This window comes from Nansenia antarctica, assembly GCF_963989245.1.
Source record: "Nansenia antarctica genome assembly, chromosome: 2".
NCBI lineage: Eukaryota > Metazoa > Chordata > Actinopteri > Argentiniformes > Microstomatidae > Nansenia > Nansenia antarctica.
The window spans coordinates 13,691,702-13,718,116 of NC_137675.1; the positions used below are offsets into that span (position 1 = coordinate 13,691,702).

Sequence of the window (26,415 nt, forward strand, 5' to 3'; positions counted from 1 at the left end):
TTGCACTTCAAAGGGTAAAAAGTGCGAGAGCAGACGGCTTCTTGGCGCGGGAAAGCCAGAGCAGAGGTGTGTGAGTGAGTGAGTGAGTGTCAGTGTGTGTATGTTTCTGTGTGTCTCTGTGCATCCGGGCCTAAATGACCCGAACATCTTATGAAGGACATAAATGTGTTGGGGTATTGTAGGATGTGTAAAAAAAAAAGCTTTCCCTTTTACATGTTTTTCATAGAAAATAAGCCAAGGCCATGGAGTTTCAGATTGATAAAATGTATTCTTGTACCATTTGTCTTTAAGTAAACATTTAAAACGGGTCCGGTTGACCCGAACACCCCACAAGGGTTAAGATTGTAAGGACCTAGAAGCAGAACACTAGAGGCAGGTGTAACAATGAAAAGCCCTGGGGGAACAAAACTAGAGAAAAAAACATCTTGGCACTCAAAATTGATCAAGTATGGTATGGACAACATCTTGGCCAAATTTGGTGCTTAAGGAAGAATCTGAACCAAACAGCCCTTATAATGCCGTAAGGCCCCCCACTAAAAGAAAGTAAATCATCAGTCATGATAAGAAAAACAAATCTATGCTAGGACCAGGGGCCACTGGCAGTCACAATGCTTGAAGAACAGTAGAGAAACTGTTATCAAGACCTTTCAAGAATGTTATGTCATGTCGAATCATGTTATCCGTTGACTACTATGCTCCGGGCATGTTCGGCAGTTTTAGTTCGCAGTCATCACTATTCGGTTGTTAAGTCTGACGTTACGCGTGACATTTAGCAATTTCCAGGTCCAAATAAAAATAACATGACAGTTCAATCGTTTTTTAGACTCGGATCTGTTCATGCAACAAGGGACACAGCACTGCGGCATTTCGAGAGCGCCTCAGCCAACGTTGGAAGTTTGGGAACCCTAGTCATCACTACTCCCTACTCCCTTCAATGGCCTCATTATGAGAGTCACGCCCTAGTATGCAGACCAAATGTCATACATATTATGTAAACAAAAGTGTGAAATTCTTGTCTGACTTTGTCTGTGGTTTGCCAGCAAGACAGTATTGCTTTTGAACTGCCTTTTTGTTTCATTGTCTTCGGACAATCACTCAGTCACATCGTCATTGTGCTTCTCTGGAAACCTTTTTGGCCTCAGGATGAATTTGTATTGACTTTCAGTAACTGCCTCTATAAAAAAAGAAGGGGGAAAAAGCCATGTAAACCAACAAGCAAGGTTTTCAACCCTGGTGTTGGGCTCATTTGATCTATTGAACCTCAGAGCCAGAGACTCAAACACCCTTGTGTGAAGGTGGGAGAATTCAGAGGTTGAAATAATACAACCGAACGAATGATTGACTGTGTCAGAGTATTTGTGAGGGTTAGTACAAGAGGCAGCAGGTGTTGGAGGCAGTGAAGGAGGGTACTCAAGCCAAGAAAGAACAACAACAACAAGAGAATCGGATACAGTATTGACACGAGTCAATGACCTTGAGTGGCTACTCCATGATTGGCCTAATCACCCTTGAACCGGGGTTAGTGACCTCACAAAGCCACCTCAGCTAATAGGACACACTGCATCTAATAAGAAACACACACACACACTGAGACAATAATCAAGACAAACTGTAGTCAATGGCAACTGACTAACTAAACTAACAATACTGTGTGTGTGTGTGTGTGTGTGTGTGTGTGTGTGTGTGTGTGTGTGTGTGTGTGTGTGTGTGTTGAGTCGCTGTCACACCTTTGACAGGCACTGTAAACAATAACCCCTCCCTCCCTCCACCCCTCCCTTGCTTCCCCCCTCCCCTCTCTGAGAAGGGCATCAATATCTCACAGGGGCGGAGGAGAGGACATGCAGTAGAACTACCAGAGGGGGGCAGAGCTTCCTGACCTCCTCCACTCCAGACCAAGGCCTCAGAGACCAACAGGCTGTTCTGTCCTTCCAGACACATATACTACCCAGAGCAGGAGAGGCTGGTGGAGGCAGAAATCAGAGGACGGGCTCACTGCAATGCATGGAATGGAATGAGGTATGGTATCAAACCTGACCTAGAGACCATTACAAGATGGCTATGGATGATTGGGTGACGTAGGTTTTTGTCTCACTAAAATGGAAAATCACCCTATGAAGTTGAATGTGTGCTCGTAACAGATGTTGTGGTCTAAAAGAGAAATGAGTGTTTTCAATGATGTCGTGACCACAGCATGAAAACATGGCTGATACGGCACACAGGAGACAATAACACGTTTATTATGTGATAAACTGCAGGAGATTTATACCTAGAGGATCTCTCTCTCTTTCTCTCTCTCGCTGTCTCTCTCACTCTCTCTCTCTCTCTCTCTCTCTCTCTCTCTCTCTCTCTCTCTCTCTCTCTCTCTCTCTCTCTCTCTCTCTGTCTCTCTGTACAAACTCTACCCACACCTCATCCCTGTCAGCACACAAAGACAAACACACACACACACACACACACACACACACACACACACACACATGCACATACACAATACGCTGACTGTTAATACGACCCAGCCACAGCCACAGTAAGTCCTGACTGGACCAAGTGGCTAGGTGCCAGATTTATAATGAATTCCACACAATGCCTCTAAACTGAAGACTGCTCCCAGCTGAGAAAGTTATCTTATAACTGTGTGTGTGTGTGTGTGTGTGTGTGTGTGTGTGTGTGTGTGTGTGTTGTGAACGAGGCTGTTAAACAGCCAGCCATCAGTAGGATTAGAGGGTGTGTGAGGGGGGAGAGACCAAACTAAAACACTCCTGGCAAACGTTACGTATCGAAGTCACAGTAGTAGACGTTTCAATGTATTAGAACTCCAGGGGAGGCTGGTCGGTGGAGATAGAGATCGGAGGACGGGCTCATTGTAATGCATGGAATACAATGAGAAATGGTTGCACTACGTGAGGGTTTGATCTAAGAAAGATGCGAATGGTTCACAGAAAAACCACACAGCAGCAAACAATTGCAGAGCTGCATCATCTCACATTCCCAAAATCAAAGCAACGCGAAACAATCCCTGAACAGCAACCAAGGCACATGATAAATGATAACAAGCTTCACGTCGTCTCCAGAGAGTCTCTGTCATCCCTGGCCCGTCGTCACACAGAGTCAAGCCAGGCGCACGTTCTAACGAGCCCAATTTCATTCTTCTAATCGCATCAAAGGAAACGGCCTGATCAATATGCCCAATGACTGGTAGTCAATCACCAATCAATCACTGATGACCACAAGAAGAGTCTCAACCTCACATGGAGGAGGTGGACGGACAGGATGATGCCTTGATGAGAGAGGTGATGCTGTCATCATCCACGGATGGATTCACTTCAGAAGCGCTGGCTAATTCTAATGTTCCCAACTGTTGTCGGTGTGTAGCCATGCTTCTGAAAACCCTACTACACCCAAAACAGGTGGAGCACACCAAGCGAAACTGTGGCCATGCTGAACTGCTCTTTTGACTTTGTAGCACAAATTGGAGAGGTAATGCTATGGATTTTGTGTGTGTGTGTGTGTGTGTGTGTGTGTGTGTGTGTGTGTGTGTGTGTGCGTATATGGTGCATTTGTGTGTGTGTGTGTGTGTGTGTGTGTGTGTGTGTGTGTGTGTGTGTGTGTGTGTGTGTGTGTGTGTGTGTGTGTGTGTGCATGTCCGATGTTAGAGGGCCCATCACTGCACCGGGGAAGGATTGGGATAGAGACGAGGCCTGAGGCTAAAAATAGCTGCTGCCTTTTCTATTCATATTTAAGTGGTGAATTATTCCCAGACATTGTGCATTCCACTCCTCACTCGACTCATGGTTACTTGCTCAATGGGATCAATGGACTATATATATATATATATCAATTCTTCAATATCCCACTGGAGGACTTCTGTCCAAAACACGATTTCTATTTTAGAGAAACATTGCACTGCCAGAGAACGGATGCAGCTGAGGACATGAACAGCATCACAGAACCTCCCAAGACTCCACAAGTCTACTGAAAACACACAGGAAAATATTACAACGCTGGTCTTAGTGTATATGCGTGCATGCATGCGTGCGTGTGTGTGTGCGAATGTCACTGGAATACTGTTATGGGATGCAGTAACAATGTGACATTACTGACCTCTAACCCTCAACCTTCTGTATATAAGAGCACATGGTGGTTGTAGCATAACTCATCCATCATCATTTCAGAATGACAGCTTGGTGTCTCAACAGAGCATGAGCACATCCAATATTGACCTTAAAATAGCAATAAAATTACGTACAGTATGGTGTCTCACCTGGCCTGGTTAGTGGAGGACACGTATTATGTTGCAAAAAAACCCGTTTTATTGTTTTTAGCCTCTGTGAAAAACGTTACGCCTATGTCTATCTCCATCTGTGTGAATGGTATAGGTGCTGGTGTGTGTGTGTGTGTGTGTGTGTGTGTGTGTGTGTGTGTGTGTGTGTGTGTGTGTGTGTGTGTGTGCGTGTGCGTGTGCGTGTGCGTGTGTGTGTGTGTGTGTGTGTGTAGATAGATGCTGACATTGACTCCCAGCCCAGCAGGTAGTCCTCTATATGCTCCACATAGCTTTACATTAACTGGGTTTGTAGCTCAGTCAATTTGTTCTAAAACAGCCAGCCAACTTTGGAATGTACAGTCAGCTCAAAGTAGACGAGCGTTTAAGGGCTCTTTTCCTGCATAAGCTCACCTGCCTGCGTTGCAAATAAAAACACTTGGTTGAACTACCTGAAACAATGCAATTCGGTGCAATTCATGTAGGTGTTGTAGGTTATCTACTGTACTGTACAGTCTCATAGCCTACTGTAAAATAAAAACGGATTCCTGATCAGTAATTGGTAATTCAACTAGCCTACTCATTGAATTAGTCATCTACCCAAAGCACTGAAAGGAATACATATGTGATGGGCATATATCTCCATTATTTTCGAAGCATGAGCAATGCCATTTCTAATACAATAGAGATTGAATTACCCATAGAGATGAATGGATATTGGCACGTCAACATCTTCAATTACGTGAAACCGCATAATGTATTACTGAAAGAGTAGTAACCTTTCAAAATAGGCGGAAAAAAAAGCGAGAATATGATGACGCTCACCTTTGTCCGTTGTCCATTCTGTTTCCGATACAGCACCGTAGCTCTTCAACGAGCGCTCCGTGTCAGAAATAGATTTCTTCAATTCCATAGCTGGCATCGATAGAATACAAAACTATGACGTGAAAAGGCTGCGGATATGTTTTTTTTATTTTATTTTTTTTAAAGATGTTTATATTCAGATGTTTTTCCGTTTTTAATCAGTTTCGCCCGATTCGAAGGCGCCACCGACCCGAGACGTTGAGCATCTTTATTCAAGCTTACAAATGCCTGGGACGTGCGGTACGTGGAGGGATGCAGGGAGCATGCGCAGTGCGGTCTAAAGGAGAGAAGACGACACCCAGGTTTCATGGAGACAGTGTCAATGATGAAAGTAGACTACAAATCTGGCATTCAACATTTTCCTACCTTATTCGTTGACTATTTGTGAGAATAACAACTCATCCATTTATTTATTTCCTCCCCGACAGGATAGTAGGCCTAATAGAAATAAAATAGGCCTAAATATAAAAACTAATAATTTACAGATCATTTGCACACAGATATTTCAGTAACCGATGAAAGATCAGCTATATTTCACTAACTCTCTCCTAAAATATTGTGTATCATTGAACATCCGAATTTCTGATGCCTCTGCGTTGAGGCTGTTGCTGGGAATCGCCTGGGCAGGTGGTTCCCTGTTGGAGGTCTGCTCCATATGGCTCTGAGGTGTAGAATGTTGAACTGCTAACTCTGATGCACAAGGTTAACCTGTGCACATCTGAAGTTTGGAATTAGGATTGGAATGAATCATTGATTAACCGTTTTGTATAATTAATAATGAATTTAGTTAATTAGTAATCCTGACGCACAGCATAACTCTATCTCAACCATAAACTTAATTTAACTTAATTAAATTAAAATGGTATCGTTTACTTTTCCACAAACGGACATAACAAACATGTGTTACAGATATTCATACAAAATACAGATTATTTCTTACAATGAAAAATAAAGGACGAGTAGTGTTTGGAGTCCTTTCAGTCCAGAGTCATATACCTGGAGAGACCTGAAGCCATATGAATGTGTATCACAGGCCAATAAACAAGATGAATGAGAGAACAGTTGCACAGTCACATGGCACTATTATTTTTTTAATATTGTATTCATAAATAATCAATAGACTTTCTTCCAGGCCAGGGTTAGTCTAACCAGTGGAATTTCTGTGCAACAATACTTAAGAACATTTTAGTGACAGTAACAAATTGTGCAGAACAAATCACAAATATATTATCATAATAGTAATGGCATAGGTGTATCTATTACAATCGTATAAAGACAGATATGTTGTTTGACATATCAATTAACAGTACTTCATAAATAATTAGGATGCGTTGGGCATTCATAAATTCTACCCTATCAACATTCAACACAGCCTATAAATTCAATAGATAAACATTTTGACAAATATTACATATTTGACAGGGGAATTTGACACGCAAACAAACAAATAACAGAAATAGTGTGTCAATATGATAACAATCAATTCTTTGATCCCACACCAATATGATTTAATGATCATTGTAAATCCATACTTCAGACAACGTTCAGCCAATAAATCTAAAAACAAGATTATATTGTGTGTATGTAAGACATATACCTAACTATAAGTTATTCTTTAGTGCTAATTTGAATTATAGTTCATTGACGTTATAGTTCTAATTCAAATAAGTATGTAAGTAGTAAGTAAGCGTTGAGAACCGATGGTTCTGGAGCCTAATGGCCCTTAGGCGGCAGGAGCCTATCTGCTTGAGGCGGCTTGATGTACAAGTACAACCCCTAGACATGACGCTGGTAAATAAGACATTCATGAATAATGGCTAGTTAATGAGGAATAATAATAGTTAATTCAATGATTAAACTATTTCAGCACCTGAAAGAGAAAGAGAGAGAGAGGGGAGGGAGAGAGAGAGAGAGAGTGTGTGAGATACTTACGCAGTATGATTGCAAGGTGGAATTGATACGTCTCATACGGACATGGCCTTTGTGATAGATACAGTTCATAAACCATAAACAGATGCCATTCTAAAACACAGTTCAAACCAACAAATGCAATCTTTATCTGAGGTTCATTTTGAGACAGTACTTAGAGTCTCTGCATGATTCTCGTGTACTGCGTCTTCATTCGAGCCATCCTAATGGTTAGCTTGTCCTTGACTGTCCTGCTTGATGTTGGTTGTTTATGTCTCCTCTTTGGGTCTGGCTCTCTCCTCTGTAAGGCTTGGTGTATCCTGTTCATCTTTAGAGGCCTGTTGCTCTTCTTTGGGCTCTGACTGCTCTTCTTTTGGGGCGAACAGCCATGCGAGGGCGGCGGTGGCGGTGCCGTCCCCACTCTGGCGTGAGAAGCACAGGAAGGTGGCCCAGACGAACGCACAGCACCCGGTGAAGGGGGTACGCATGTACAGAGGCACCAGGGAAAAGTTCAGAAACTAAGAATGACAGAAAGAAAAAACGACAGAAAGAAAGACAGACAGACAGACAGACAGACAAAAAGAAAGAACAGTTTGGATATTAGACAGAAGTTGATACTAATGTAGTGGGTACAAATATATGCTGCGCCTTTAAGACGAGCTCACCCCTCCCCCACCCCGGATGTGAACGCGCAGGTGTGCTTGAGAGAGGAGCAGTGAGTTGGAACGAGCAACGTGGACGGAGCGGTAGCGGTGTGGGCTCTTTGCAAGTATATAGTTTTGATAAGAAGATATTGCCGAGTGGTCATACAAAGTACGGGATACGTTGATTTGCGAGTGTTTTGTTTGGGAGGAGCCGGCCTGAACGTCGTCGGTATCGAGAGGTGAAGCGTGCGCCAGCTCACCCCTCCCCCACCCCGTGTGTGAACTGCGAGAGAAAGGAGCTACCTCGTGGTCGGTGTTCATTGTCCTGGACAGAGGAGAAGCGTGCGCCAGTGAGGCGTGGGTTCAGCGAGGTTTCTCGGAGTTTGCCCTGCCAGCCATCAGACACTCTTGACGTGCGATCTCTGCTGGATGGGTAATCTCTGCACTACACCTTGCCATTAGCACTGGCCAACCACGCATACCGTGCGCAGACGAACAGAACTGAACTGAACGGACTAACGCTCGAACGCGCACACACCCACACTGGAGGAGAAGGACTGCTCATTCAGACTGAGATGTGTTAAATGTCAATGTGAAAGTAAGAGTGAAATGCCTGTTTTTGAGTTTATCTGCATTCAGTTAAGTTGATGTTGTTAAATGTACTCTCTGTGTGACTGCTAGACTCTCTGTGAGACTGCTAGACTCTCTGTGATTGCTAGACTCTCTGTGTGACTGCTAGACTCTCTGTGAGACTGCTAGACTCTCTGTGAGACTGCTAGACTCTCTGTGAGACTGCTAGACTCTCTGTGAGACTGCTAGACTCTCTGTGTTTATTCTTGAGTAAACATTTGAATGGGAATAACAGCTGTAATTTCCCATTTCATTTACTTACCTGGGGGTAGGGGCGCCTCACCTGTTTAGCTAGACCTAGGTAAAGTAGGGGGTGGTGTCAGGTCAGTTTGGCACTTACCTCGCACACACTTTTCACGGCCACCTACTAAAGCCCACTTTACTCCGTCTAAGAGGTTGACGTTAACCCAAGCTACTAAACAGGAAACAACTTGCTCACTCACCTGAACATTGAGGCCATAGGTATTGGGTGTGGGGGACCTAGATCCTGTCCCACTCAGTCCTCCCCAGACTAAGTACTTTGTAACCCCTACAAGGCGGCGGTAATAATCCCGACCGTCACAATTGGCGTCACGAACAGGATAGAATAAGCAACCATTTTTAAGTGAAAGCCATGGCAGAATTAGAGGAACTTAAGAAGCAATTTGAGGGGATGATGGAGAGGTTCAATGACCAAGCCGAGGCCCTGATACAAGCTAGAAGCGAGCATAGAGAAGCTCTGGCATTAGCTAAAGCAGTCATAGATCAGCAGAAAGAAAAGCCCCCTGCATCTATTGTGTATATCCCCAGAGACCGCAAGATTTCAGATTTCAGTGGTAAACAAGGTGATGTAGATATTGAAGAATGGATCACATCAATTAAATCTGCCCTTCAAATCATGAAGGTCCCTATAGAGGACCAAGCCGAGTTCATCAAGCAGCATCTTCAAAACGAAGCCAAACTCACAGTCAAGTATATGGCAGACAAAGCTAAGGATGCAGAGACCATATTTGAAGCACTGCGTAAGACTTATGGTGACAAAGTCCCTTTAGGCACCCGGCTCAAAGAATTCTATGACCGCAAGCAGTTGGCAGGAGAGACCATACGTTCTTACGCCTATGACCTTCAAGAAAAGCTAATGCGAATTCGTCGTAGAGATGCCAAGCGTGTCCCTGATTCAGACGGAATGCTGAAAGAACAGCTTGCTCTTGGGCTTCGAGATGATATCTTAAGAAGAGAGATCAAGAGGAGACTGAAGGAAAAGGAGAGTCTTACTTTTGCTGAGCTAATGCAAGACGCCATCTCATGGTCTGAGGAGGAAGAGGTTCAGGGGTCTGATAGTGCGCAAAGCAGTTCCCGTGCCAAAGGTGCCATTAATGCTACCAGGGCTACCGACGAACCTGCTTCGCAGTTGACAATGGAGATGTTGTATGAAGCAATACAAAAGTTAGCCATCCGTCAAGATGAACTGTTCCAGATGATGGGCCACAGTGGCACTGGCATGACACAAGGGAAAGGCGAGAAGGCAAGAAGCCCCCCTTTGAAAAACGAAGCTGGGCAGTTCATCTGCTACACGTGCAATGAGCCAGGACATACCAGCAGACACTGTCCTCTGAACAGGGGAGCTATGGGCATAGCACGTCCTCCACTCAGAAGGGATGGGCCATCTGGGCCTGCAGGAAACGACCCCGGAGGGGCGATGCGCCAGAGTCCAGGTACCCCTGCAATTAGAAGTCACCTGGCAAGGCAGCCCTGTAACACTTCTCAAGCCTCAAGTGTAAGTGCCTTTGGAAACTGCTTGGTCGTTGAAGTGAAGATAGCAGGCGTGAAGACTGACTGCCTGTTGGACACAGGCTCAGAGGTGACCACAATCCGGGAATCTTACTTCAGAGAGTACTTTGGGAAGTCGGCGTTGTCCTCAGCCAACTGGGTCCAGCTCGCCGCTGCCAATGGCCTCGAAATTCCCGTCCTTGGATGCCTGGAGGCGGAGGTAGAGTGCATGGGGAAGACCGTTGGCAGGAAGTGTGTCTTTGTCCTTAAAGATGAAAGCCCAGATGTGGAAGAGATGAGAGGCCTCCCAGGTATCCTGGGAATGAATGTTCTAAGTGAACTGAAGGATCTTTTCGTTGCCACGGACGGCATGAAGAAGATGAATAAGTATCGGGAAACAGAGGCTAAGGTCCACAGGGTGCAAGCGAACATCAGAAAAGAGGCAGGGTCCCTCGGACAGAGTGACCGAATAGGATATGTTAAAGTGGCAGGCAGAGAGACAGTCATCATTTCCCCACTCAGCGAGCGCATCCTGGAGGGTTCGCCTCGACTACGGAGAGGGCTCGCCTCGCCTACGGAGAGGGCTCGCCTCGCCTACGGAGAGGGCTCGCCTCGCCTACGGAGAGGGTTCGCCTCGCCTACGGAGAGGGCTCGCCTCGCCTACGGAGAGGGCTCGCCTCGTCTACGGAGAGGGCTCGCCTCGCCTACGGAGAGGGCTCGCCTCGCCTACGGAGAGGGTTCGCCTCGCCTACGGAGAGGGCTCGCCTCGCCTACGGAGAGGGCTCGCCTCGTCTACGGAGAGGGTTCGCCTCGCCTACGGAGAGGGCTCGCCTCGCCTACGGAGAGGGCTCGCCTCGCCTACGGAGAGGGCTCGCCTCGCCTACGGAGAGGGTTCGCCTCGCCTACGGAGAGGGCTCGCCTACGGAGAGGGTTCGCCTCGCCTACGGAGAGGGTTCGCCTCGCCTACGGAGAGGGCTCGCCTCGCCTACGGAGAGGGCTCGCCTCGCCTACGGAGAGGGCTCGCCTCGCCTACGGAGAGGGCTCGCCTCGCCTACGGAGAGGGCTCGCCTCGCCTACGGAGAGGGCTCGCCTCGCCTACGGAGAGGGTTCGCCTCGCCTACGGAGAGGGCTCGCCTCGCCTACGGAGAGGGCTCGCCTCGCCTACGGAGGAGGCACCCGTCCAGTAAGGACACCGACCCTGACATTGACACAGGCTGCCCTGACTTCATATGCATCCCTGCCACTACACACATGCCCCACACAAACACAGGCCTGGGTATTAGAGAAGTAGTTGAGGAGCTGGGAACTATGGGTGGGTCAGATGCAGGGAGTGAAAGTGAGAGTGTGGCTGAACCCAGACGGTCTCAAAGACAGACCAGGGGTAGAATTCCCTGTAGATTCAGGAGTGATTATGTTTTGAAATAATTTGTGCGATTGCAAATGTTTTCTACTTACCTTCATGCATGTCCATGTTTTTAGGTATTGAGGAGTGAAAAGTGTTATGATGCCGTGTTTTATTGTTTTCAGCTCTTCTGAGGCATCCTTATGTACTGGTTGAAATGTTACCTGTGTTGTGAACCTACCTGTGGGTACTGTCGTATGGAGTGACATGTTGTATTTTTATTTCTTCTTTTACTGAGGTCGCATCGTCATTTGGATGTTGGATGGCATGGCAGGGTTTCGCAGGGGGGAATGTAGTGGGTACAAATATATGCTGCGCCTTTAAGACGAGCTCACCCCTCCCCCACCCCGGATGTGAACGCGCAGGTGTGCTTGAGAGAGGAGCAGTGAGTTGGAACGAGCAACGTGGACGGAGCGGTAGCGGTGTGGGCTCTTTGCAAGTATATAGTTTTGATAAGAAGATATTGCCGAGTGGTCATACAAAGTACGGGATACGTTGATTTGCGAGTGTTTTGTTTGGGAGGAGCCGGCCTGAACGTCGTCGGTATCGAGAGGTGAAGCGTGCGCCAGCTCACCCCTCCCCCACCCCGTGTGTGAACTGCGAGAGAAAGGAGCTACCTCGTGGTCGGTGTTCATTGTCCTGGACAGAGGAGAAGCGTGCGCCAGTGAGGCGTGGGTTCAGCGAGGTTTCTCGGAGTTTGCCCTGCCAGCCATCAGACACTCTTGACGTGCGATCTCTGCTGGATGGGTAATCTCTGCACTACACCTTGCCATTAGCACTGGCCAACCACGCATACCGTGCGCAGACGAACAGAACTGAACTGAACGGACTAACGCTCGAACGCGCACACACCCACACTGGAGGAGAAGGACTGCTCATTCAGACTGAGATGTGTTAAATGTCAATGTGAAAGTAAGAGTGAAATGCCTGTTTTTGAGTTTATCTGCATTCAGTTAAGTTGATGTTGTTAAATGTACTCTCTGTGTGACTGCTAGACTCTCTGTGAGACTGCTAGACTCTCTGTGATTGCTAGACTCTCTGTGTGACTGCTAGACTCTCTGTGAGACTGCTAGACTCTCTGTGGGACTGCTAGACTCTCTGTGAGACTGCTAGACTCTCTGTGAGACTGCTAGACTCTCTGTGTTTATTCTTGAGTAAACATTTGAATGGGAATAACAGCTGTAATTTCCCATTTCATTTACTTACCTGGGGGTAGGGGCGCCTCACCTGTTTAGCTAGACCTAGGTAAAGTAGGGGGTGGTGTCAGGTCAGTTTGGCACTTACCTCGCACACACTTTTCACGGCCACCTACTAAAGCCCACTTTACTCCGTCTAAGAGGTTGACGTTAACCCAAGCTACTAAACAGGAAACAACTTGCTCACTCACCTGAACATTGAGGCCATAGGTATTGGGTGTGGGGGACCTAGATCCTGTCCCACTCAGTCCTCCCCAGACTAAGTACTTTGTAACCCCTACAAGGCGGCGGTAATAATCCCGACCGTCACACTAAGCAGAATGTATCATTAGACAGCAATATATTATGAAATTATAATAACATTCATTCTGACTGGATGGATATATTGGGTCAAAAGCTTAAGTCAAGATGCTATGAAAGTCCATGCACCATACTGCAGATCGTAGACATAACTGTAGACACTCGTCACTTCCAGTCCGGCCTGTCTCCAAAAGTGACAAGTGTGTCCAGTTATGTTTACATTCTTCAGAGTATAATGTAGCCTGTGTACTTTCATAGTGCATCGGTCTACGGTCTGATTAGGCAAAGATGGTAACGTACCTGCATGAAGGGCCAGAACATCAGCCCAGTCTGCAGAAGAAGAAGAAAACACACAATTGACAATATTGAATGAAAACATTTTGTTGGTACGGTAAGTGATTTTACCATGGGAGTGCATTAGTTGTAACATGAGTGTTTTTTCAACTTTGAGCAAACAGCCATAGGTTTAAACGTTTTTTTTAAGGGCATTTCTGCTTTATTGGGATAGAGACAGCAGAGATTGACAGGAAGGATGGGTGAGAGAGAGGAGGGAGGACATTCAGGATAGGCTGATGACCCTGGGACCCTGCGCTTACGTGGCATGCACCTTAGTGAGCAACGCCAGGCAGTCTGCCAACTGTGCTGAGAACAACATCAGAGTGTAAAATGAGACCCGATCTACCCCAGACCAGATTTCATCTACCCCAGACCAGATTTCATCTACCCCAGACGAGACCCGATCTACCCCAGACCAGATTTCATCTACCCCAGACCAGATTTCATCTACCCCAGACGAGACCCGATCTACCCCAGACCAGATTTGAGACAGTTCTCTTCATTGCACAAAGTCATAACAACAAACAGACTACATTTACACAGATATGACCTCTTACAAATGATACACATTTCATCAAAGGCTTGACTTGTGACATACATACACCATGCAAGTATCAAGGAGAGTGTCTGAAATACATGGGTTCAAAGGGCAAACAAAAAAAAACACAGGTGGATAAATCCTGAACTCCATGGAATGAAAAGGTGTTAAAAAGGTGGATAAAGTAAATGGACTGCCCTTATATAACGCTCATTGGGGTTCAGTGTCTTGCCCAAGGAAACCTCAACACATGGCCAGCTGGGGTTCGAACCATCGACCGATCATTAGATGCCGGCTCAACCTCCTGAGCCACAGCCGGCCACTACGTGAGTAGGGTTTACGCTCCCTCTGTATTACTGGTGAGTATGTGTGAGGGGGGGGGTGACACGAGCCCATGTTAGCTAACTAAGCGTGGTTTTGTTTGTTGTGTTGTTCACAAGTTATTGTGTGTGTCTGTGTGTGTGTGTGTGTGTGTGTTTACTACACTAGCCAAACAAATGTTAGCTTATTAGCTAGCAGAGCTGCCAAGTCTCACGCAATCACCGTGAGACTCACGCATTTCAACCAGTTCTCACGCTCTCACGCCGCATCTCTATTTCTCACGGCGAGAAATAACAATTTGTTTTACGGGACTTGAGTTTCGTGGCATCTTTCTGCACGCGCGTTAACTTGAGTCTGCAATCGAAGCGGCAGGCGAGCGCTGATGGAAGAACCTGTGTTCACGCGAGCTGCAAGAACGTAGCAAGCAGTGTTGCCAGATTGGGCTACTTTTGGTCACACTGGACGGGTGGATTCGGCAGCTTTTAGACTGGTTGGGCTGGACATTGTCAATTCCATCTGGCAACCGTGGTAGCAAAATATGTGCATACATTACAACATCGTATCTGGTAGCCTACTGGACTGGGTTGCACCAATTTGGCGTAAGTCATTACTAAATGCAGGCATGCAGTAGTTACTAAACCCCTAGTTGTTACTAGCTAGTTTCAAACTAGTTGTTTACTCATTTCGGTTGCACCATGCCAATCTTTTGCCAATCTTAGCTAGTAAATACTCAGTTTTGGTAACTGTTTTTTGTTTCTCTACTGTAACATAACCAGGTTCATTAATAATAATTGTTAAAGGAGCATAGTCTACTACTTGCTACTGAGATGCTAACCCGACGGATTGTCCGGTTGACGCGCCGTGCGTCCTAAATTTGATGTGTTGCTGTTGGTTATATAAGATCCGTAGTCGTTGGTTTGCTGCATAACAGTGGCGGCTGGCCGATAGAGGGCGCTGGGGCGCCGCCCCCACCTTCACTTCCTAGTTGCGATTTGTAAAAGTTTTTTTTTTAAATAAACATTGTTTATTCACAAAATGCGGCTGATATTCTGTCGGCGCCTATCAGCATTCATTAAAAATCCTCCAATACAATAAACATTTTTATATGTGTGTGTGTAAAATTCACTGTTAAAATACATAGGGGGAGGACGCGGGGCGCCGGTCAATGCAAGTCTATGGCACTGCAAATACTTTTCGCTTACACGTGAGCTGTAGCAGCGCTCCAATTGGCTGTCTCTATTTCTTGGCCGGGGCGCAAAAATGTGCGTCCTGAATATCCGGTTGTATATCCAGCATAAGATGTTTGGGGTTTGCCATCTTTCATTTGTCTTCCACTTCCTACTTCCGGTGGCGCTGCTCTGTAGCGACTCGGGCCGGTGATAGTTTGCTTCAAGTGTTTTTATTTGTTTTGTTCGTTTTGTGTTTTGTGTAATATGTCTATTGGCAACATTCTACTGCTGGTCTTAATTATCAGCGACCGTCTCCGCTGCCGTGCGACCAACACGCAGGGGGAATATGGAACTATACAGCAAATCACATACTCCAGGGAAACGCTGCTGTCTCTCCGACCACCCCAGCCACTACCGGACTTTGTAAACAAATTGAACAAATGGATTAGAAGGAGGCATCTTTTGTTCCCAACTTGATGATATTGCAACTGGACCTATTACCGAAGTCAAACTTGTGTAAGTAAGTGAATCATCTGTCCTTCAATCATGATAGGAAAACCAAATCGATGCTGGGAGAAGGAATGGCAGACTGTATTCTGATTGTATTTTCTATGCTCTTTGTATGTTTCTATGCTCTTTGTATGTTTCTATGCTCTTTGTATGTGTCTTGGTGTAGGAGAAACGTAGGACCACGTTGGAAACAAGTGTTTCGGTACACGTTGACGTGTAGAAACTAGAAACTGTAGAGAGAAAATTGTAGAAATTGTAGAGAAAACTGGGGGGGTAGAGGTGATGAAGAGGTCTGTACAGGGGGGGTAGAGGGGATGAAGAGGTCTGTACAGGGGGGTAGAGGGGACGAAGAGGTCTGTACAGGGGATGAAGAGGTCTGTACAGGGGGTAGAGGGGATGACGGGGTCTGTAGAGGTGGGTAGAGTGGATGACGGGGTCTGTACAGGGGGGTAGAGGGGATGAAGAGGTCTGTACAGGGGGGTAGAGGGGATGAAGAGGTCTGTACAGGGGGTAGAGGGGATGAAGAGGTCTGTAGAGGAGGGTAGAGGGGATGGAGAGGTCTGTAGAGGAGGGTAGAGGGGATGGAGAGGTCTGTACAGGGGGGGTAGAGGGGATGAAGAGGTCTGTACAGGGGGGTAGAGGGGATGAAGAGGTCTGTAGAGGAGGGTAGAGGGGATGGAGAGGTCTGTACAGGGGGGTAGAGGGGATGAAGAGGTCTGTACAGGGGGGTAGAGGGGATGAAGAGGTCTGTACAGGGGGTAGAGGGGATGGAGAGGTCTGTAGAGGTGGGTAGAGGGGATGAAGAGGTCTGTAGAGGTGGGTAGAGGGGATGAAGAGGTCTGTACAGGGGGGTAGAGGGGATGAAGAGGTCTGTACAGGGGGGTAGAGGGGATGAAGAGGTCTGTACAGGGGGGTAGAGAGGATGGCGAGGTCTGTACAGGGGGGTAGAGCTATTCTCATGCTAAAATCGACTGTAAATCCAGATTTTAAAGTTGATATTCTTCCCCGTAGAGCATGCCCCCATAACCTGTGCCCCACCCAAACATTTTAGCACCAGCCGCCACTGCTGCATAATAAACATTTATTGTGTTACTATGTGCCATCAATGGCTTAATCACTGGTACAAACAATAACAAACTTAGCGCCCTTGCGGTCAAACCTATTTGCCCTTCCGGGGTCAACACCTGACGACAACAACAACAAATGTGCTACCTGATATACACCTGCCTCAGGTATTGTGACAGCGCCACCCCATGCCCACACAGTGAATTACAACACTTATCACAGGACCATATCTGGCTCCTACAATAGTAATAATAAATAGTAATTGCAATTTACAATACAAATACAACAATTGGGGGTCCCTCAAAAAAAATTGGGGCCGCGCTACGCGCGCACAAGATCAACCACCAAGGCCTCATTCTGACCCAGGAAAAACCCTGGTATGTAGCCTACTGTATAACATGATAGACATCTATGAGCAATGCACTGTATATAAGATGATGACCACAGGTCTTTCTGCTGCTGACCAAGGGGCTGAGTCCTGTTGATGGGGCCCAATTTTCCTTTAAAACCATGTAGGCTACTATCATTAACAACGCAACATTCTCTATATGTATGGTTCCTCTTCTGTGTTCAAGCGTCTGTCTGGTGTAACAGTAAACTGGATAAAGGTTTAATGTCTTGCTCAGCTCAATTCTGGTCCATTGCAAGATGTCAGTATGGCCGAGCGGTCTAAGGCGCCAGACTCAAGGTGAAAGTCCTTCCTGATAAAGGAGTATTCTGGTCTCCGAATGGAGGCGTGGGTTCGAACCCCACTGCTGACACATTTTAAGTAGAGCATGGCAGGTGTTAGCAATGTTGACTCATTCAATGTTCTGTAAGATACATTATTATAACATCGAGTTCAACCTCAAGGTACCATAACACTGCATGGTCTCTAACAAGCGCTATATAAATATAATGTATTATTATTATTAACAAGAACATACAGCATAGTCAGTGGCTCGATGTAGCTCAGTTAGAAGGGCATGCTGCTAACAATGCTAATCACCATGACTTTGATTACAACTGGAACTGTCTATAGCCTATCCATATGAATGAATGAATGAATGGTCTTTATTGTCATTTATATAGTACAGGTACCATACAACGAAATTTGGGAGGGGGGGGCTCCCCTGGTGCTAGGGGGAAAAAAAGAAAAAAAAAGAAGGGAAAAGAGCTGGTTTACATAAATAAAGGCTATATACACTATCCACTATACTATACAAATAAAACACTGTGCTGTACTCTATGCTATGCTATACATATCCTAACATTTCCTATCTCTGAACCTTATGTACCCGAGGGTTGTCATATTGCACATAGTGTTATTGCACATTCATATGCTCATTCAGCTGTACATTCCTTCGGTTCATAGTCTACTCAATGGCATGTGTGCTTGTCATATTATAAAACATATCATTTGCCAGATATATTCAGGTAATTACACGTATAGCAAGTGTATACAGCTGTTGTACTATCGTGTCTGTCTGGTGTGACAATAAAGGTTTAATGTCTTATTCAGCTCAGTTCTCTAATTGATTTACAATTGTCGGGATGGCCGAGAGGTCTAAGGCGCCAGTCTCAAGCGTTGCTGATTGAGACTGGAGGCGTGGGTTCGAACCCCACTTCTGACAACGTTTTTGTGGTTCAGATGGTAGACTACTAGAGCATAGTGTTAGTGTTCATCTAGGTTACGTGTCCTTTTTAGTTCATGTAGGAGCTGAAGTATAAAAGTATACTATTATTCTCTCATAGCAATTCGAGAATTAAAATAAACAGTGATCGGTGAAAACTGTCTGAAAGCAATGCGTTTGCCAGACTTCTTCTAGTCTTCGGAGACTAGTTCGTTTGCTGAAGTACTGAAAGTCGGAACAGCGCCACAAAACCAGCCAGTGGCCGAGGATATAATACACTATAGTATGATACTAAGGTCTGCCATAGCGAGTTGTAATGCGTTATTTACTCACTGTATTAGGGAGTGTTTACTAGGCCACACAGGTGTTAGCTTGTTAACTAGCTAGCTTTATTAGAAGCTTGTTTGTTTTTGTTAGCTAACGAGCGCCATATTTATGCAAAACTGAGACTGTAGTCTCATCCGTAGAAATAGAATGAGTAGAATGGACGTGCCCACTCAAATCAACATTCCATGAGAGCCATCTTTGGGTGTACTAGGCAAATTGCCATGGTCTGAGGGACCATGTCTGTTATATTCATTTCGAGAGTCTCAGCACTGCAGGGAGCATGCTATGTTTGAAGTGGCCGGATTTGTACGGACTCACCTTATAGGTATTCAGGAATTTGTCCCTCCAGTCTTCTAGAATGTCCTCTTTTCCCTCTAATAAACTAACTCCTGGAAAAAGATATAGTCTGTGTTATCTCATAGTGACAATTGACTTGGAAGTTTACACTTGCTTTGACTGAAGCCGATAAAAGCAGATTTACAGAGCATGCATTATGTAATCTATCACTGCATTTATCTTGTTTTATTATCCTGCTAGACTAGCTCACATCTGTTCTCTTATGCAATGTCTTTCACGTGACTTCAGCGGAGGTCTTGTAAGTGAATAGACAATTATTAAATAGACGGAGAGCCGAGAGAGTAAGGTCCAAATTGACAGACAGACAAATTGACACATAATATAGTCGTTGGAAAGTTAACAATTAACAGTCAAGTCCAGAAGAAATCCAGAGGCTCTGTTTTAGGTCTATTAAGTGATCTGGTTCTGACCTGTGTAGAATACGCTGGTGGCCAGCGGTGCCGCGGTAGTCTGATCCAGGAACAGTTTACGTACCACCATCCCGGCAGACTTCCCGGGAAATCTCCGCTCCAAAAAGCGCATCCAGAAGAAGCTGAAGTTACCATGGAAACTGAAAGCGACCACGGCAACATTGCGTGTGTGCCTCCAGTCCATCTCTGTCTTCTGGGTGAACCACTGGTGCACGAAATCCCCACTGGCGAAGAGGCAACCGTACAGGGTGACATTGGTGACCCACGGAAATCTTTTGACATGCTTTATCAATGCTTTTCTCATGGCGCCGACGTACACGGAGATATACACGACATACACGAGATTTCGACACAATACACTATGTAAACTGTACACGGTGATGGTCGATATATAATAAATATTATATTTTTATTTGTCTGAAATGTCCTTTCTCAAAGATATTAAGCTTTCCTATGGCACATCTGGTGTTGTACAATATATTCGGTTCTGGTTACTTACATGAAAACACATCTAAGCATTCACATAATGTAGGTATCTTAAATGAACGACAGATTAAGGCCAGAAACGCCATCCTTCAGCCACCGGCGCGGCAGAAATTGTCCGAGAGGGTGCCTGCGTAAAATACAAACACAAACGTCCGATGTCTTGCTCTGAGCCATAGAAATAGAATGAGTAGCAGTCCTCTCATGTACCATGTCCGTTCTACTCATTATATTGCTATGGTCTGAACTGAGTGACTGCTGAGTGACATCGGTACGCCACCTGTGACGGCGAATCATAGCAGAGGAGGAGGAGCTGCCACCAGTTATAACATTATATAACCATAGGCATATATGTAACACTAGAGGGCGCACTCCCCTAAATGAACTATGAGTATACGGGGAGCACATCCTAGTCAACTTTCTTCATCGCCTGCCCCCCCCCCCTTCATCATCATCATCATCATCATCATCATCATCATCATCATCATCTATCAACAACAACACCTCACACACCAAGGCCTAGCAGTTCACTAGAAGTGATGCCCTGATATTAGATCTCTTTTCAGTTGACCAGTCGTCCTGTAAATCTATATTACTGATAAGTATCATCTGATCTCTAATATCATAAATTAGAACCACCTGACTCAGTTTGTCAGTAACATAACATGGTAACCTGGTGTTCCATAGAAAATTATCAATGACCTGGAAGTGAAGTCAAGACGCCACTCTTGAGTGAGTGTTTGAGTCACAATCCATTCCAGTTCCTTACATCAGTTATTGGTTATGGTTACAAATAGGGCTAGGAATTTTCCCTGACCATATGATCTGACAAACTCTGGGCCTAGATCATCATAACCATAACTACTGGCCTGAATTTTTTCCTTAAGGTAAGGAAAATCTCCTGGCCCTAGTTATACAGTAGGGTGTGTATTGGAGAGGATGGAGAAGGAGCAGGATGAGTTGCCCACCCTGATGGTTCAGATACAAATGGCACTGCTACACATATCAAAGTGTTGCAAGGAATTGGAACTCCTTCTAACATACTAATCTAATCTAACCTTCTATCTATCTAAACCTTCAACTAGGTAGCATTATCCTTTCTTCCTGTCACCAGTCACTACTGCTTCACTCAGTATTAACCTTACTGGTTAACCTCTTGTCTTGTGTTGACCTTTCTATACCTCCACTCTTTCATCTATCCAACCTCTTTTTCAACCAATGTACTGTATCTCACTTTCTTTCAACTACCCAGACACTCTTCATCAACCCTGATAAAAAAACGTTTAAACGTTTTAAACTAGCTTTTTGTAACTCCAAAAACTCGAATGCAGCTAACCAATCAACTCTCCCACTCAACCAGACAACTCTCTGCCCACTCCACTAAGGTAACCCTGGCTCATCCTTTCTATCCACCTGTCCTTCTATTCATCCATCCATCCATCCATCCATTGTTGTTTATTAAGTTACTTGTTGGATACTAAAATGAAGAATATAGTTCTGAGTAGTTTAAGACTATTTATTCAAAGAAAGTACAAGTACAAAAATGTTGAGCTGGTTTCTGGTCTGGTCGTCTTCGAGAGAGAGAGAGGGAGAGAGAGAGAGAGAGAGAGAGAGAGAGAGAGAGAGAGAGAGAGAGAGAGAGAGAGAGAGAGAGAGAGATAGATAGAGCTGGTGGTCTGAGAGAAGAGAAGAGAGCTCCCCTTGGAGCTATGTTCCTTCATAACATACATACAGTCCATGTGTGTGTTTTAAGTAAAATATACTAACACCATCCATCCATCCAACCAAACTGTCTCTAACTTTATTCACTCCTAGACTACCATCCAAGTCAATCAGGCATATTCGACAGTCAATCAATATGACATTGATCAAACTATCAATGAAACTATTCTGTTTATGATCAAGTTTATCTACAGACATCATACTACTGACATCATAAAATGCACATCAAAGACGCACTATTATTTGGACTATTATTTGGTTAGATCAATAGAATTCACTGTGTCACATGGAGAACCGTAGAGGGATCCACCAACTCACAGCACACATTCTAATAGCATACAGGAATTCCGACGCTTTTCTGAGAATAACAATTAAATCAGCTGAGTCTCAACTAATTTTCTGACAAATAATCAGGGGAGAGTGTGAATGCAGTCCCCCATGACTACAAATGATGCAACATCCCTTGCATGTTAAGGATTTTATTGTATTATTTTATATATAAATATTATATAGTAGTAGTAGGATATATAGTAGTGATAGTATATACCTCAATGCATGATGGGGAAATGGCTAGACAGTCGTATCAGCAAAGTTAAATATAATAATCTATAAAATGTATATATATATATATAGAAATATTCAACTTTGCTGATACTACTGTCTAGCCATTTCCCCCTCATGCATTGAGGTATATACTATCGCTACTATCAAATATATTAGCTCTACAGTATATATTTGACTATCGTCTGAGTTCTAGAACTAAGTGACATGCTGTATATCCCCCTGTATAACAAAGACAGTTCAGACTCATAAATCAAGCGGATGCTAGGACCTTGGGTGCCGGTAATGCTTTACAAATATTTTTTGTGGCCTTAATTCAATACAGGATGAGGAACAGCAAGGTGTTGTTCGTGTTAATCTTCTATTTCGTTTTTTTTAACATCTGTCTGAACCGGTTTATTTGCCACAGACACACAACCCAGTCTGAACAATCACCATAAGTAAACTTGCTCAGCTGAGTCAACAGTCTGCTGTTATCAGATCATATCACACGTTTATATCAACATATCTTGTCCATGGTGATCAGATACAGGAAACATATCAGAGTCACTCCTCAATAGAAAATAATCAGTTAATAGTCAGATAATTATCAGTTCTGTTAATAGTTCAAATAAAGGACACAAAAGAAAAGTACTATTTTATTATTAACTATTTGATTCAGATTATATGTAAGGACATACTCTTGATTTAGCAAACTCTTGAATTATCAATCATATAAACAGTTCTTTTGGAATGTTTGTCGGAATGAATTCATTCTGAATGGCCAGATATTGTGGCAGACATGGAACCATAATCCATGTAGCAGAGGTGATTTGTAATCACGCCCTCATGATGAGTGGCTTTGCCTGAGGCCTTGTAGCCCAAATCTAGCCCTCATACTACAAGGATGTCCTCTTGGTATGACGTCTGTGTCATCCATGCAAGAGGTCCTGGTTCAAACCTGCTGGTTACATGAGCAAACTTGGCCAGGTCAGGCTGGGTGATGGCCGGATCTATCCATTTAATAATAACTGATTATCATGCTGTGCATCTAATCTAAGATATTGGGAGCAAAAAACAACAACAACAAAAAAAACACAATCACTCCAAACAGACCAAACCAAAAATCTTCAACTCAAATGTCAAATCCACTCTACTTTACAGACCTGAACCTGGAAGACAACCACCAACATACTCAACAAACTACAGACATTCATTAACCGCTGCCTCCGACGCCTCCTGCAAATCTACTGGCCCAACTCCATCTCAAACAGCAATCTGTGGGAACTCACCAAACAAGAAACAATAGAAATTCAAATCAGGAGGAAAAAATGGAACTGGATAGTCCACACGGTCAGAAGACCAAACAAATCAATCACAAAGTTGGAGACGATCCACAGAACAGGAGATGAAGACGGATGGGCTGTCATGGCAACAACTGGATCAGAGAGCTGAAGAGGATGGAGGGGTTTCATTGATGGCCTATGTTCCCTAGGGAATTTAAAGGCCTAAGTAAGTGAGTAAACTATGAGAGCTGTGTGAGTTAAATGTATAAAAGGGCTCCTCTTTCTCTGGTTTATCAGAACCTGAAGAACCTACCTGAGATTCACTCTCTAACAGGGAAGTCCTCTACTCATCTACACACTCTCGGCTGAGAAATTAGCGAAGGCGATTTGGCGTTTTCAGTGGTAGCCATAACGAAGACATAACAAAGCCATAACTAAGCCATAACATAGCGAATGCCGATAGCCCCAATACATTTGTGCAGAGGTAATAGTGCCTGTGGAAATTGTTGGCTGAGGTGATGTACAACGCCTTACTCAAATACTGAAAATGTATCATCCTTTTGATGTGGTTATATATAATTATGTCATGTGTATAAAAGTGCTCCTCTGTCTCTGGTTGATCAGAACCTGAAGAACCTACCTGAGATTCACTCTCTAACAGGTAAGTCCTCTACTCACCTACACACTGTCTCTCTGGGCTACTGGAACATGTGTTACTGTTACTAGACCTACTTTCTTTACAACTGCTGTTTTGATCTCTGCCTCTCATTGAACTCGGATGGTTTTTGCATTATTATCCTCTGATCCTAATGTCTCTCTCCTTTTCAGCAACCCATCATCACCATGGCAATGTTGTTGTCCATGTCTCTGCTTCTCTGTGCTGCGGCTTCCCTGAGTGCAGCAAAGGGTAGGAGAGACAGCAGGCCCAGGAATTCACTATATTACTGCTCACTGACTCTTTTACTTCCGTTCTATCCTTCCTTACACTTACTAATTATAGTTTTAAAGTTTCCCAGTATTGACACATTTTTCCCTTCAGTCTCTCTAACCCCAGATAGTTCAAGTGGTGTCAGGTGATGTTGATCTTGTTGTTGGGAGGTTGAAGCGTTGTTGTGTGTACTCTAACTTGTTCGTGTTTCAGAGCCAGAATCTGACCCCTGTTTTATGGACGGCTGGTCTGTGTACGGCTCAAGGCTCTACAAGTTTAACTCCAACAAAACAACATGGAGTGAGGCAGAGGTTTGTGCTGTGTCCCATTTCTTCAACTTGTGTACTTTGCCACATGGATTTAACAGCATAGGATTGGTCTAAGCATTTTGATGTATCCTTTATTTAACCAAGCATGGGCTCTCTATCAGTACATACTTGAAGAAAAGGGAGGAGAAATGGGAGGCAGCATTTGTTCCACTGTTATTTATTGTAAGTGACAGGTGTTGAAAATATTGTGGTTCGAATGTACAGTGTACGATAGAAAGTGTCCCAATAGCACAGGTGACATGCTTAGTAGGTTAAAGTGAACTCTTTTGGTCTCCCTCACTCTCCCCCCCCCCCTCCTCTCTCTCTCCAGCGTGCCTGTGTGCTCAAGGGAGGGAACATGGCATCTGTCCACAGCATCGGAGAATACAGATTCCTTCAGAGCTTGATCCGGAAGACCACCGGCAGTAATCCCCTCACCTGGATCGGTGGTTGTGATGCTGCCCAAGTATGTGTTTACATTCCTTTATTTATCCTTACAGATTAAAAAAGTCATAGTAACAACAATGAGTCAATGATGATTATTCAAATACTGAAACACTTTGTTTAAATAAATTCTGCCTATTGGAAAAAAATGTCAGTTTCTTTCGGACCCAAGATTAACTATTACTATTCTACACAGGAGGGCATTTGGCTGTGGAGCGACGGGACCATATTCTCCTACACCAAATGGATACAGCCGATACAGCCCGACAACTGGAGAGGAAAAGAGCACTGTATTCATATGAACCATGGAGGTACATTTTGTTATAGATCCTTTTCCTCTAAGTAAAGCAATGCTGCTCAAATAAAATAAAATAAAATGTAATCTCTAACCAGTATGCTGTATTTCACTTTTAATAATCCTCCAATTTAAAACAAAATGCTGTTGTCAGTCTGAATTCTTACAAGTTGCGCTGTGCTCTCTTTGTCTCCTCTCTCCAGGCTCAAAAAACTGGAATGATATAAAATGCAGTCGTAAATTCGCGTCTGTGTGTTCCCAAAGGCTGTGATCTCTCTGACGTCACCACTGTGAAGATGACAATACACTGGATGCAGAATTTCACTCTTTCTCTTTGATATGTTTTTAAATAGTGAATCTGTATTGTAACAATGTTGAACTAGATTCAATCAAACATGATTTTTAATTTGCTGTTGGTGAGAGGAAAGGGGGTGTGGGGGGGTGGGCGGGTCTCACTCATCTTTGGGGAGGCCAGTGGAGAAAGTCATCATCTTACAGACTCCTCTGAAGAACCCTCGAATCCCCCCTTCTTATTCTCCTTCTTCTTCTGCTTCTTCTCTTTCTTCTCCTCATGATGCTGATGTCCATCTTCTGAAAATATAGCAATAAAAATGTAGTTATACTCTATGTATTGTAAGACTCATATCCATATTCAGAGTGGCAATTCTGACACAATGATACGCCAACAGAGGTGTGTATGTTTTTGAGACTCAACAGAGATTTGTGTCATCATTATTACATATTAGACCTCCTGATAGAGTCTCTAGAGAACTCACAGCCACACTGGGCTGCCACTGCACTGCACAGCTCTG

The 26,415-nt window shown here is 44.5% G+C and overlaps 2 protein-coding genes and 1 long non-coding RNA gene across 3 annotated transcripts in view; 1 reads left to right on the top strand and 2 right to left on the bottom strand.

Annotated features, from left to right (window-relative positions):
- The window catches only part of bmerb1 (bMERB domain containing 1), a gene marked incomplete at both ends in the record, with an annotated part of 13,520 nt that extends 8,349 nt beyond the window's left edge, over positions 1-5,171 (bottom strand). Inside the window, one exon of the mRNA XM_080524608.1 lies at positions 5,084-5,171. Coding sequence (XP_080380734.1) covers positions 5,084-5,171 — 88 coding nt within the window. The remainder of the gene's footprint in view (positions 1-5,083) is intronic.
- Positions 5,172-6,195: 1,024 nt separating this feature from the next.
- LOC308151679 (mpv17-like protein) lies at positions 6,196-20,149 on the bottom strand. The gene is made up of 4 exons (XM_080524590.1): positions 19,598-20,149; positions 19,149-19,219; positions 13,252-13,281; positions 6,196-7,548 (listed from the first exon to the last, which is right to left on the bottom strand). The coding sequence occupies exons 1-4, from the start codon at positions 19,899-19,901 to the stop codon at positions 7,300-7,302; spliced, it is 654 nt and encodes a 217-aa protein (XP_080380716.1). The 5' UTR covers positions 19,902-20,149; the 3' UTR covers positions 6,196-7,299.
- A 4,622-nt stretch (positions 20,150-24,771) lies between these two features.
- Positions 24,772-26,003, top strand: LOC308151435. Its single transcript, XR_013937294.1, has 4 exons — positions 24,772-24,867; positions 25,196-25,330; positions 25,505-25,619; positions 25,807-26,003. It is a non-coding gene; the product is annotated as an uncharacterized lncRNA (long non-coding RNA).
- The last annotated feature ends 412 nt before the right edge of the window (positions 26,004-26,415 follow it).

Bases quoted from the DNA above. Each gene is read 5' to 3' on its own strand.
- LOC308151679 (XM_080524590.1), bottom strand. From the start codon at position 19,901: ATGAGAAAAGCATTGATAAAGCATGTCAAAAGATTTCCGTGGGTCACC. The intron at 13,282-19,148 runs GTGAGTCCGTAC...CTTCTTCTGCAG, and splicing joins AATTCCTGAATACCTATAAG to ACTGGGCTGATGTTCTGGCC. The intron at 7,549-13,251 runs GTACGTTACCAT...TGTCATTCTTAG, and splicing joins TGTTCTGGCCCTTCATGCAG to TTTCTGAACTTTTCCCTGGT.